The 12,451-nt window shown below is 42.4% G+C and overlaps 1 protein-coding gene across 1 annotated transcript in view; it reads right to left on the bottom strand.

The window, feature by feature from the left end:
* The window catches only part of BOC (BOC cell adhesion associated, oncogene regulated), a 70,059-nt gene extending 57,913 nt beyond the window's left edge, over positions 1-12,146 (bottom strand). The window contains exon 1 of the mRNA XM_042781860.1: positions 12,037-12,146. Coding sequence (XP_042637794.1) covers positions 12,037-12,146 — 110 coding nt within the window. The remainder of the gene's footprint in view (positions 1-12,036) is intronic.
* Between the last annotated feature and the right edge of the window lie 305 nt (positions 12,147-12,451).

Raw genomic sequence — 12,451 nt, 5'->3', positions numbered from 1 at the left:
CTAACAGCAACCCAATAGGACAGAGTGGAACTACCCCATAGGATTTCCAAGACTGTGCATCTTTACAGAAGCAGTTGCCCATCTTTCTCCAGTAGGACAGGTGGTAGGTTCAAACCTCAGAACTTTTGGTAGCAGTTGAGCACTTAATCACTGTGCTTTCAGGGCTCCTTACAGCCATTTGTTGTTGTTGTTGTTGTTATGTGCCGTCGAGTCGGCCCTGACTCATACATTAGGGATCCATAAAGGTAATGCTTCTTCCCTAAAGACTCACAGAATCTTGAAGAAGCCAGAATAGGTGATGGCATATAGGATTCAGAGCACTAAATCTCCCTGCAGGAGAAGTTTTTCCTCCAGGTTTTTTCTTTTTTTTTCCCCCCTCATCTCTACAAAGTTCTAATCTGGGCTTATTTGACCCCAGAATAGTGCATGTGCTACAGAGGAGTGGTCCACAAAGTAGCAGCGAGTGGGAGCTGGAGCGCCACAGTGATATAATCTTGGAACACTCTAGAGCATGGTAGAGTGGCCAAGCTCTTCCCATCCTTCCTTGCAAGGATCATGTGGATCCCACTCCAGAAGCCCTTTGGTGCCAAGTAAATTCTGATTCTGGTGCCAAGTGCATGCAAGTATACAGGAGATAGGCAGAGTATCCCTATGCAAGCAAGTCTGTGCAAGAATAAATGCATGCATGGGATGCGATAAGAGCCAGACTGGCCTACTTGTAAGGGAAACAAAGACAGTTACTTTAATCTAGACTAAATCCTTGCCTTCCATTTCACAGCTCAGGGTATGCAAATATATTCAAATTCATCTGCTCTTCCCTAAAATCCACTCCACTGCCCATCCATGCCTCCTCCCACCTTTCTCTGATTTCTCATCCCAGTATCTGATCTGAACTCTAACCCTGAGAGGAGCAGTGCTGTTCAACAGAACTATAATGTAAGCCATATACCAAAACAAACCTGTTACTTTCAGTGAATTCCTACTCATAGAAACCCTATAGGACAGAGTAGAACTGCCCCATAGAGTTCCCAAGGCTGTAATCTTTATGCAAATAGACTGCCACATCTTTCTCCTTTGGAGCAGCTGGTGGGTTCAAACTGCCAACCTTCTGGTTAGCAACCAAGCTCTTTAACCATTGCACCCCCATGGCCTCCACAAGCCATATATGTCATTTTATAATTTCTGAAAAAAAAAAAAATTTTTTGTGAAAGTAATTTTAATAATATCTCTTAATTAAACCAGTACATCCAAGACATTTCAACATGTAATCAATATTAAAAATATTAATGGGATGTTTCACACTTTGTTTTATATTAAGTCTTATAAATCTATTAAATCTATTGTGTATTTTATATTTTTTATACATCTCAATTCAGACGAGTCACATTTCAAGTGTTCGAGAGCTATGTATGCTAGAGACTGCTGTATTAGACAGCACAGGTGTTGAATCCTAAAACTGGCTCCCTGGCTCTCCTCTTCCCCCATCTAAGTCAGCCTCCACATGGCCACCTACCATCTTTCTAGAACACTAAATTCAACAAAACAGTAAAGATGACATATGGGCAGCTACCATCATCAGGACTGGAGGAATATACAGCCTGCAATATGAAGATGACACAACTTTTTCCTTGCTGAAAGTGAAGATGACTTGAAGCAATTACTTATGAAGATTAAAGACTACAGTCTGCAGTATGGATTACATCTCAGCATAAAGAAAATGAAAATCCTCACAAGTGGACCAATAAGCAGCAGCATGATAAGTGGAGAAAAGATTGACATTGTCAAAGATTTCGTATTACTTGGTTGCAGAATCAACATCAATGGAAGCAGCAGTCAAGGAATCGGACGATGTATGCACCAGGCAAATCTGCTGCAAAAGACCTCTTTGAAGTGCTGAAGATCAAAGATGTCTCTTTGAAGACTAAGATGCGTCTGAACCAAGCCCTGGTATTTTCAGTTATCTCATATACCTGTGAAAGCTAGACAATGAATAAGGAAAACCCAAGAAGAGTTGATGCTTTTGGGTTGTGGTGTTGGCAAAGAATACTGAAAGGACCACAGACTTCCAAAAGAACTAACAGATCTGTCCTGGAAGACGTGAGCCAGGATGCTCCTTGGAAGTGAGAATGACCAGACTTCGACTCACCTACTTCGGTCATGTTGTTAGAAGGGACCATTCCCTGGAGAAGGATCTCATGCTTGGTAAAGTGGAGGGTCAGTGAAAAAGGGGAAGGTCCTCAATGAGATGGATTGACACAGTGGCTGCAACGATGGGCTCAGGTATAGCAAGGATGGTGAGGCTGGCACAGGACCAGGCAGCACCTCGTTCTGTTGTACACAGGGTCGCTATGAGTCAAAGCCAACTCGATGGCACCTAACAACAACCATTCATTGGAAAACTGCCTCTTATCAGCCAGGTACTTTTCATAATTCATTTAATTTGTTATGTTTTCACAGTGGCCCTACATGATAGGAGTACGATCTCCCTATTTTATAGATAGGGAAGCTGAGGTTTAAAGAGATTAAATATCTTGCCCAAGATCAGATGGTAAATCACAGAATCAGGATTTGAATCAAATCTTTCTGATTCTAAAATGCTTGGTTCTTTTTACTCTTCCATTCTATTAGCTGCCACAGAGTCAGCCCAACTCATGGTGACCCCACGCAGGACACAACAGAATGATACCTGATCCTGCACTACCATGCTACCTTGGGTAAATTATAGCATAATAACTGGTAGACTATTATGCAGCCATAAAAATTATAAAGATTAAATACGGACATGGAAAATGCTTCAAATATGGTAAAGAAAAGCAATACAAATCACACTTTTAATAACGCATGTAAGCAACTGGGTGTGGCCTTGAAAGGAATATGAAAAAACAAAAACAATTGATTTGAAAATGCATAGGAATTTTAGGAGATTCTTCCCCTTTTGAGTTCAACAAGCAAATAAGCACACTCACCTTTGCGAGCCGTTCAACTGAGTATGGTTAAATGAAGTTGAAACTCCTTCTCACAACCCTCCAGGTTCTTTATAATTGGGCTTCAATCAGCCTTTCCAGTATTTTCCTCCCATAAGCCCTAAAATCCAAGCAAATACTGAATTTTCCCCTCCACTGTCTTTGCACATGTTCTTTCTTCACAAAAGAAATCCTAATTATCCTGTAAAATGTATCTCAAATGTACTGTCCTTTACGAAGCCTCCTGTGACCATCCCTCATTCCAATTCCTCTAGCACTTTGTACATGTATCCTAACATTTCCACAATGATTTATGGGTTTTGATCACAGAGCTTTCTATAATATGCCTCTTTTCTGCACTATAAACTACTTTAAGACAAGGACATATCAAATACTTCTTAGTAATTCTTGTACCTAGGGGCACTGGGAACTCCATAGTAGCAGAATTCTTGCCTTCCATGAGGAAGATCCAGGTTTGATTCCCAGCAATACACCTCATGACAGTCACCACCCATCTGTTAGTGGAGGCTTGTGTGTTGTCATGATGAACAGGCTCCAGAATAACTTCCGAATAAGGCACACTAGGAAAGACCTACTCCTAAAAATCAGCCAATGAAAACCCTATGGACCAGGCAGTGTTTTCTTCTGTTGTGCATAAGGTCACCATGACTTGAGGGCGGCTAACGCTAACCCTCACACTAGAAAAGCCTTGGCGTGAATTTAACATTTTATCAAAAACTGAAATTTACAAATGGAGAAGGAATGTTAATCTGACCCAAGAACATGTAGGAGGGACTCACAGAGAAAGACACACTGTTATCAGTGGAGTGATAACAAAAAAAAGAGGACTGTAACCACTGTCTTCATTTTGAAAAACCAAATGGCCCCAGATCAGTGTGGGCAGCCCTGGAGGAGGGCCAAGTTGCAGAAATCTGTACCCTACAGATGTTCCTGTGGCTTAGGCCACCATTCAAGGAATTCCTTTGTTTTTCCTCTCATCTCTTCCCTTAAAACAAACAATAAACTGAGCTTGAGGCTTTGGGCTTCCTGCAGCCACTGGACTGCAAGAAAATCTAATCTAGGAGGATCTGGTGACTGAGCCAGCATCACCACAGCCCTGAGCTAGATAGAGGCTGAAGGGGAAGGAGGTAGGCAAAGAGGGAGAAATACAGTTCTTGAGTGAGAAAGAGAAGGATGGGTTCAGGCCTGAAGAGATCAAGAAAAGAGCATGGGGAAGTAAGAAGGTATGACAGTAGAGATGTAGGACAGGAAACTAAATTTATGAGCTCTTCCTACGTGGTCAGCTCAGGGCTGGGTCCTTCATATACACCATTACTTTTCATAGTCACAACCTGTTGCTGTTAGGTGACACCAAGTCGATTTCAACACATAGCGACCTCATATGACAGAGTGGAACTGCCCCATAGGGTTTCCGATGTTGTTATCTTTATGGCAGCAGGTCACCAGGTCTTTTTTCCTGTGGAGCAGTGGGTGGGTTTGAACCGTCAACATTTCAGTTAGCAGCTGAGTGCGTAACCATTGCACCACTTGTTGTGTTAGATGCTATAGAGTTGGCTCTAACTCGTAGTAAAGTTATATATAACAAAACAAAACACTGCCTGGTCCTGTGCCCTCTGCACATTTACTATGCTTGAGCCCATCGTCACAGCCTCAATCAATCTCATTGAGGGCCCTCCCCTTTTTCACTGATGCTCCACTTTAGCAAGCATATCCTTCTCCAGGGACCAGTCCCTCCTAACAACACAAAGTACGGGAGAGGAAGTATGGCCATTCTTAATCTTCAATTTCTTCATCTTTGGTTTTAGTGGTTGGTGCGTAAATTTGAGTAATAGTCATATTAACTGGTCTTCCTTATACCGAAAAACCAAACCCATGACTACTGAGTGGATTCTGACTCATAGCAACCCCCACTGGGTTTCCAAGGCAGTAAATCTTTACGGAAGTAGGTTGCCCAGTCTGCCTTCTGTGGAGTGCCTGGTGGGTTTGAACTGCCAACTTTCTGGTTAGCAGTGAAATGCCTTAGGCACTGTACCACCAGAGGTCTTCCTTATAGGTGTATGGATATTATCCTATCACTGACAGCATTGTACTTCAGGATAGATCTTGAGATGTTCATTTTGATGAATGAATGTGACACCATTGCTCTTCATTTTGTCAGTCCTATCGTACTTAACGGGAGCTCTGGTAGCATAGTGGCTAAAGCACTTGACTGCTAACCAGAAGGCTGGCAGTTCAAACCCACCAGTCACTCCTCGGAAGGAAGGTTGGTCAATCCTACTTCCGTAGTGATACTGCCTCGGAAACCCAAGGAGGGGTCGCTATGAGTTGGGGCCGACTCGACGGCACATAACAACAACAACAACAACATCGTACTTAACTATATGATTATAAGATTCAAAATGACAATACCAGCCCATTTCAGTTTATAATGTCTAGGATATCAATCTTTCTACATTCCATTTCACTTTTCATAACTCCCAATTTTCCTAGATTCATAGTTTATATACTCCGTGTTACAACTATTAATAGATGTTTGCAGCTGTGTCTTCCCATTTTGAGTTGTGCCACATCAGCAAATGTAGGTCCCAAAAGTTTTACTCCAACCACATCATTAAGGCCGACTCTACTTTGAGGAGGCAGCTCTTCCCCAGTCGTATTTTGAGTGGCTTCCAACCTGAGGGGCTCATCTTCCGGCACTATATCAGACAATGTTTCATGGGTAGTCATAAATTTTTCTAGTAATATATCAGAACAGTGTTTCACTGCTTCATATTTTCAGTGGCCAATTTCTTCAGAAGTAGATGGCCCCCATCCTTCTTCTCAGTCTGTCTTAGACTAGAAGCTCCACTGAAACCTGTCCACCATTGGTGACCCTGCTGATATTTGAAATGCCAGTAGCATAGCTTCCAGCATTATAGTGACACAAAAGCCATGACAGTATGACAAACTGATAGACAAGTGGTGGATTGTACCACTATAGCTTCCTTATTCATCACTTAGGGAGTATAATTGTTCTCATTTTATAGATGTACAGAGATGTTATCTAAACCCGTTTTGACTTTTTTCATATAAGGATTTTAGAGCTTATTTCAAACTCTTCCTTAGAGACATACCTTCTCCACTAAGTAAAAAAAAATTAGAAGTTGGCAAGATCAGGTTTGGATATGGGCTCTGCCCCTTCTATCCTGGCAACCAATCTCTTTGACCCTGAGTTTACTCTTGGTGAAAATGAGAGAGATAATATGTACTTAGCTGACCTGCTAAAAGATTAAATGAGAACATGTGAGAAAGTAGCCTGGCACACAGCAAACATGCAATAATTTTGGGGGGCAGGTGTCATGGAAATTTCCTACTGAAAGCCATTCAGTGGAGTTCTGCTTTCATACAGTGGCATTGCCACCTGGGTGCTCTTATAAGTTAATGTCCTTTAAGACTTACAGACGTGTTGCATTTTAACAACTCTAGTAGAAATACATGGAAAGAGTGCTGGTGGCACCGTCCTTAAAGCATTTGGCTGCTAACCAAAAGGTCAGCTGGTCATATCCACCAGCAACTCTACAGGAGAATGATGAGGCAGTCTACTTCAATAAAGATTTACAGCCCTGGAAACCCTATGGGGGCAGTTCTACTCTGTACTGTGTTGCTTATTGGTAACTTTCCTTGATGAATAGTGTTGCTGCAAGTCAGAATTGACTCAGTGGCAGTGGATAGACACACGAGGAGTCCCTGGGTGTTCCAAATGGTTTGGACTTGACTAAAAACCCAAAAGTTGAAAGCTCGTACCTACTCAGCGGCACTGCAGAAGAAAGACCTGACAATCTGCTTCCATAAATATTACACCAAGCAAACCCTGTGGAGCAGTTCTACTCTGTAACACATGGGGCTGCCATGAGTGAGAACTGACTTTGGTTTTTAGATATCCATTATATCATCTCTTTGCTCTTTCCTTATAGGCTACACAAATTTAATCAGTGGGCTTATTTTGCTACTTGACATATGAGTCAGAAGTTTAAGAAATATTCTTTGGTGAAAAAAAAAAAGTAGTAACACTTTAAGTTGCATATAGTGTTTTACACCTCACAGTAGCCTTGTGGGATAGGGGCAATGTTGGATTACTCAGTAAGCAAGGTAAGCATGGGCTTATCTGCTAACCTTTAGGGAAAAATTTCATTTTTTCACCACATCAAAGATTCTGCTTCTAAGGAAGGTTGGCATCTCTCTTGCTTCCAATTCCCCAATACTTCCTACAGAATCAAAGCCTTTTCAAATTTACAATTCCTGACAGGGATGGAGTTTCCATTAAGCAAGGTAACCATGGACTTACTTGTGCTTACTTACTAATCTGTAGTGAACAGTTTCACATGTGTTTCGCCACATCTGAAAAAATAAGCCCATGCTTCCTTGCTTATTGGGTAATCCGTCCCTCCATAGGGGTCTGTGGAGTTCCTGAGTTTGTGACAGACTTAATTTCTAACTAACCTCTCAATCTCTACCCAACGGTGTTGTTGTTGTTGTTATGTGCCATCGAGTCAGAGCCGACTCATAGCGACTCCTCCTTGGGTTTCCGAGGTGGTGTCACTACAGAAGTAGATTGCCCAACCTTCCTTCCGAGGAGTCGCTGATGGTTTTGAACCGCCAGCCTTCTGGTTAGCAGTCAAGCGCCTTAGGCACTATGCTACCAGAGCTCCTACCCAACACTTGTTGTTGTTGTTGTTGTTGTTTGCCATCGAGTCGGCCCCAACTCATAGCTAGTCAACATTTAATATTACTTATGCTAACAGCCTTTTCCTTCACCTGCCCCCACACCTCCACTTGTGCCCTCTCTCTGCACTCTCCTGATGATGATAATGACAATAATGATCATAATTTCTCCGTAGTGTCTCTACTTGTTTTGAGAGAAAGGGGGAAAGTTACCAATTAGATAGTAGGCCATTTGAGGCAAGACATTATGGAGAAGTGTTTACAGAAAGGAAAACATCCCTACCCGATCCTCATTCACAACCCCAGAAAGGGGCTCACTTCCAACCTCATTTAGTGAATGCACAAAGCCACAACAAAACCATCTCTTTTTCTACCCCATTTCTAACAACAGCTTATGGCCAGGACTATACATACAAAAATCACGTAAACAATGAATATAATACAATGACTGGAGAGGAAACAGGAACATCTACCTCTAAGCCTTCTGGTGGTCAGAGTTCACAAAACCACCAGTGTGAAAGGAATTTATCTGAGCCCAGTAGACAGTATTAGAGGGGCACTGGTGGTTCAGTGGTAGAATTCTTGGCCTCTATGCAGGATATCTGGGTTTGATTCCTGGCCAATGAATCTCATTGCAGTCAACACTCAACTGTCAGCGAAGGTTTGTGTGTTGCTATGATGCTGAAAAGGAGCTCTGGTGGCATAGTACCTAAGGCACTTGACTGCTACCCAGAAGGCTGGTGGTTCAAACCCATCAGCCACTATGGGCAATCTACTTCTGTAAAGATTTACTGCCTCAGAAACTAAAACCAAAAAATCCAAACCCACTGCCACTGAGTTGATTCCAACTTGAAACCCATTGAGTTTCTGAGCCAGTAAATCTTTACGGAAGTAGATTGTCCAGGCTTGCTTCCACGGAGTGGCTGATGGGTTTGAACCACCAACCTTTTGATTAGCAGTCAGATGCCTCGAGCACTGTGCTACTAGAGCTCTTCAGAAACCCAAAGGAGGTTGCTTTTTGATGATGCTCAACAGGTTTTGGTAAAGCTTTCAGATTAAGACAGATTAGGAAGAAAGACCTGGAGATCTACTTCTGAAAATCAGCCAACGAAACCCTATGGATCAAATGGTCCAATATGCAACCAATCATGAGGATGATGTTTCATTCCATTATGCATGGTTGGGGTCCAATTTGGAGGTGGCTAACGACACCAACTGACGAGACTTCTTAAACCTTGGCTTTGTCACCTAGCCTGTCACTTCTCATTTACTTACTCATTTACAAGTCTCTCTTCTGGACACATAATAGCATTCAGTGAATATCTGCTGAGCTTTAAAGATCTACTTGCAAGGTCTTTCCTAGGTCTAGCTCTGTTTGAGATATGGAGTTTGCATCTGATGCATCCTCAGGGGATCTTGCTGCAAAGCAGAGCTTGAGCAAAGGAAGGCAATGCATGAGTGTCTGGTATTCCCGTTATGACCTCCCTCAAGGATCTGGCATGGGAGCCCACTGTGGTTATTATTCGGTGAACAAGACAGTCAGGACACAGCTCTTTCTCTTCGTCAATATCCAAGCAGAGACCTTGTCACGTCCTATTCCACTTTGGAGACATATTCTTTTTACCTTTCTGGATGGGCTGGGATTGCAAATGAAGAGGTGGAGAAGGAGAATATGAAAAGCAGCTGGGGGAAACTCACCCCTCTTAAATAGACAAGTTCAGAGCACTCACACTGGGTCAGGTGGTGCACTAGGCAATGGTTAGGCACCCAGCCCTGTTAGAACCATGTGCATCCCCGTGGAAACAACAGCGCACTTTTAATTACAGTGATGTCCCCAGGTTACAAAATTCAGCCTTATGGACATCTAGTACTCTCCCTTTAATATTATATAAATCAGCTCTCACTTTGAAACAACTGAATCAATCCCTACCTGCAACAAATTCCTCATCACAATCACCTTTACCTGATGAACACGCAGCTTTTAAATCACTGAAAGGTGTGGAGCCTTTTCTTAAAGTAACGCTAAATAAGAACCATATGCACCTGTTCCAATTTAGCTACAAATTCAACTTTAAAGGCACACTTAGGAACAGATCTCATCAGTAACCCCAGGACTGACTGTATTTGCTGTCCACGTGACTGCTAGACCAAAGGCTTCAGGGGTCAGGAATGGTGGTATCTTATTCACAAGAGCATGTCAGCATCTAACACAGTTGGAAGTATTCAGCAAATACCTGTTGAATGAATGAATAATGAATGGCCTGAAAGACAGAGGTGAAAGGTCATGACAGAGAGGAGACAGAACTGTAGCCATGTGGACAAGGAAGGAGATGTTTTCTTAGTTAGAGAAGCTGTGCACTCAGGGGCCTTTGGGGGTTGAAAAGACTTTAATTTACTCTGTTAGTTGGGCAACATAATTACCATTGAGTCCAATTAAACTGTCACTTGGCAGTCATTTTCTATGCCCCTTCCTCATGATGATTGAGCAATCAATGGCACCGAGCCCACATTCACACCCTTCACATGACCCAGAAATACATCTCAGGTTCTGTGACCCAGATCAAGATGCTTGATTCTGGGGCTGATTCAAGCAAAGGCCCCCAACCCCTAACATACATACATACACACACACACATACACACACACCAATCCCCAACATGCTCATACATGCTCCTAGGAAATTTGAAGCATTCAAATGAAAAGGTAGAGTTGGCTGAACTGCTGAGGTCAGAGCCAAGAAGGAAGAGAAGTTACTCTTTAGGGGGCAACTGACTTCACAGTGACATGGACAAGACTTAGACTTCACTGCAAGCAAGAAATAATTACTCTGGATTTAAGAGGAACCAGTTTGGCAAAGGACAACAAAATCTGCCTCTCACAAAAGAATGTTGAAGGAAAAATATATTACATTAATAAATTATCTAGAGTAATGACTGGTACAAAGAAAGCATAAATGAATGAGTGACTTGTTAAATTAGGATGACTCCTTCTAGAGTTACTTTTAGGAATATTCTTAGTTGGAGTCGTTTTGCAGATTCAGTCCTAGTATTTCATCCAACAGCTGCCATCCTGTTGATTCTGACTCATGGTGACTCCAGGTGTCAGAGTAGAATTGTCCTCCATAGGGTTTTCAATGGCTGTGATCTTTCTGAAGTAGAACACCAGGCCTTTCTTTTGAGATGCTCTGGATGGTGAATCACCCACCTTACGATTAGTAGACAAGTGCTTAACTGTTTGTACCACATAGGGACTCCCTAAAGAGGTTTAAGAATAGGGAATATCTTGGGTAGGAGATCTCCATGTTGGCTTCCCCCATCATGCTCTGGGCATGTGCGCTCACTACCTCTAACACAGACACACACGCACCCAAGGCCTCACACAGCAAACAACTCTAGCTCCGGCTGGGAAGTGTGCTTTAGATTCATGACAGTTTACTTTCTTTCCCATCTGACCTCATACAAACCCACTTTCTTCACAACTTCTCTGAGGCCCAAATATATATATACATTCAGTCCCCCACCCCACCCCCAGTATTCCCCTTCTCAGTTTCAATGCTCTTTGAAACTACTTAAACAAATAACAATTTGGAAATGTGAAGTGTGTTCTTGTCCGTCTGTCTGTCAGTGCCTACCTTGGGCCAGAAGCTCCCCTCCTCTACCCCACCAGCTCTCCCCAGCTTGTGAAGCCCAGTGGCCCTGGTGCACGGCTGGCACATGCAGAGAAAACAAACACATGGAGTCCTGCCAGCTGGATCAGGCACCACTGTTTACAGCAGGAGCAAAGTGTGGGGAACTGGAGAGGCTGCTGAAGGGTGAGGAGCAGAGGGGGTGGAGATAATTCCAGCTTCCTGTGCCTGGGCTCCACCAGCTGCAAAAAGGATGTCAAAGTAAAGGTTCTGTCATTCCCAGGTGCACTACAGGACACAATCCATCACTGAATGTGGCTAATCCCATCATTTTGCTGCAGGATAACAGTGCAAGTCCCTGAGGGCCCAGATTATGCTATTTTACTCATTATTGAAGCCCCAGAACTTAGCACAAAGTAGAAGCTCAATAACCATTTGTTGATTAATTGAATAGATGAGCTTCCTTTCTGCCTACCCTACAGGGTTACAGATAGGAGATGGGGGTGTGGAGAGAAGAGTAGAGAGGAATGCCTAAAACAGCACTTCCCAATAGGGAATTTCTATGTTAAGAAAAGTTAATCAAGTTTCTTTACTGCTGGACTTTTCAGAGCCTTTAATATGCTATTATGCATCTTGAATTACCTAGAGAGGAAGAGAGCATTCACTGAGGTCTTGAATTTATTTAACCCCAGGCTTGGATTTATTTGACCACAAGACGGGACTTACCTGACCACACTACACTTTTTTCTCAGGATGCCATTAGTGATGGTGACTTTGTCAAATACACTTTGGGAAATATTGGCATAAGAGATTTCTGGAGAATGTTCCAAAACCATTTTTGTTACTTAAAAAAGTTATGTATGAATATCTGGTGTATAGTGTTGCTATGAGTCCGATCAATTTAACAGCAATAGGTTTGGTTTAGTTATTCAGATTGGTGTAGAAAAAGTCAGGAGATAACTCAAATTTTAGCATCTCTGAAGATTAAAGGACTTGCACTTTTTATTTTAACATTTCAGAGATGTCCAAAGTGGGTATAGAGTATCACTTTTGGAATTAAAAAATGAAAATTTGGAAAAAATAAAAAAGCTACTATATTATCCTGTCATCACTGACATTATTATCTTATTATGTTCCCATA

The sequence above is a fragment of the Orycteropus afer genome, unplaced genomic scaffold (assembly GCF_000298275.1).
Source record: "Orycteropus afer afer isolate SDZICR_OR568_19922 unplaced genomic scaffold, OryAfe1.0 scaffold00184, whole genome shotgun sequence".
NCBI classification, from domain to species: domain Eukaryota; kingdom Metazoa; phylum Chordata; class Mammalia; order Tubulidentata; family Orycteropodidae; genus Orycteropus; species Orycteropus afer.
The sequence above is the reverse complement of the archived record's forward strand: the minus strand, read 5'-3'. Positions and strand labels throughout refer to the sequence as shown.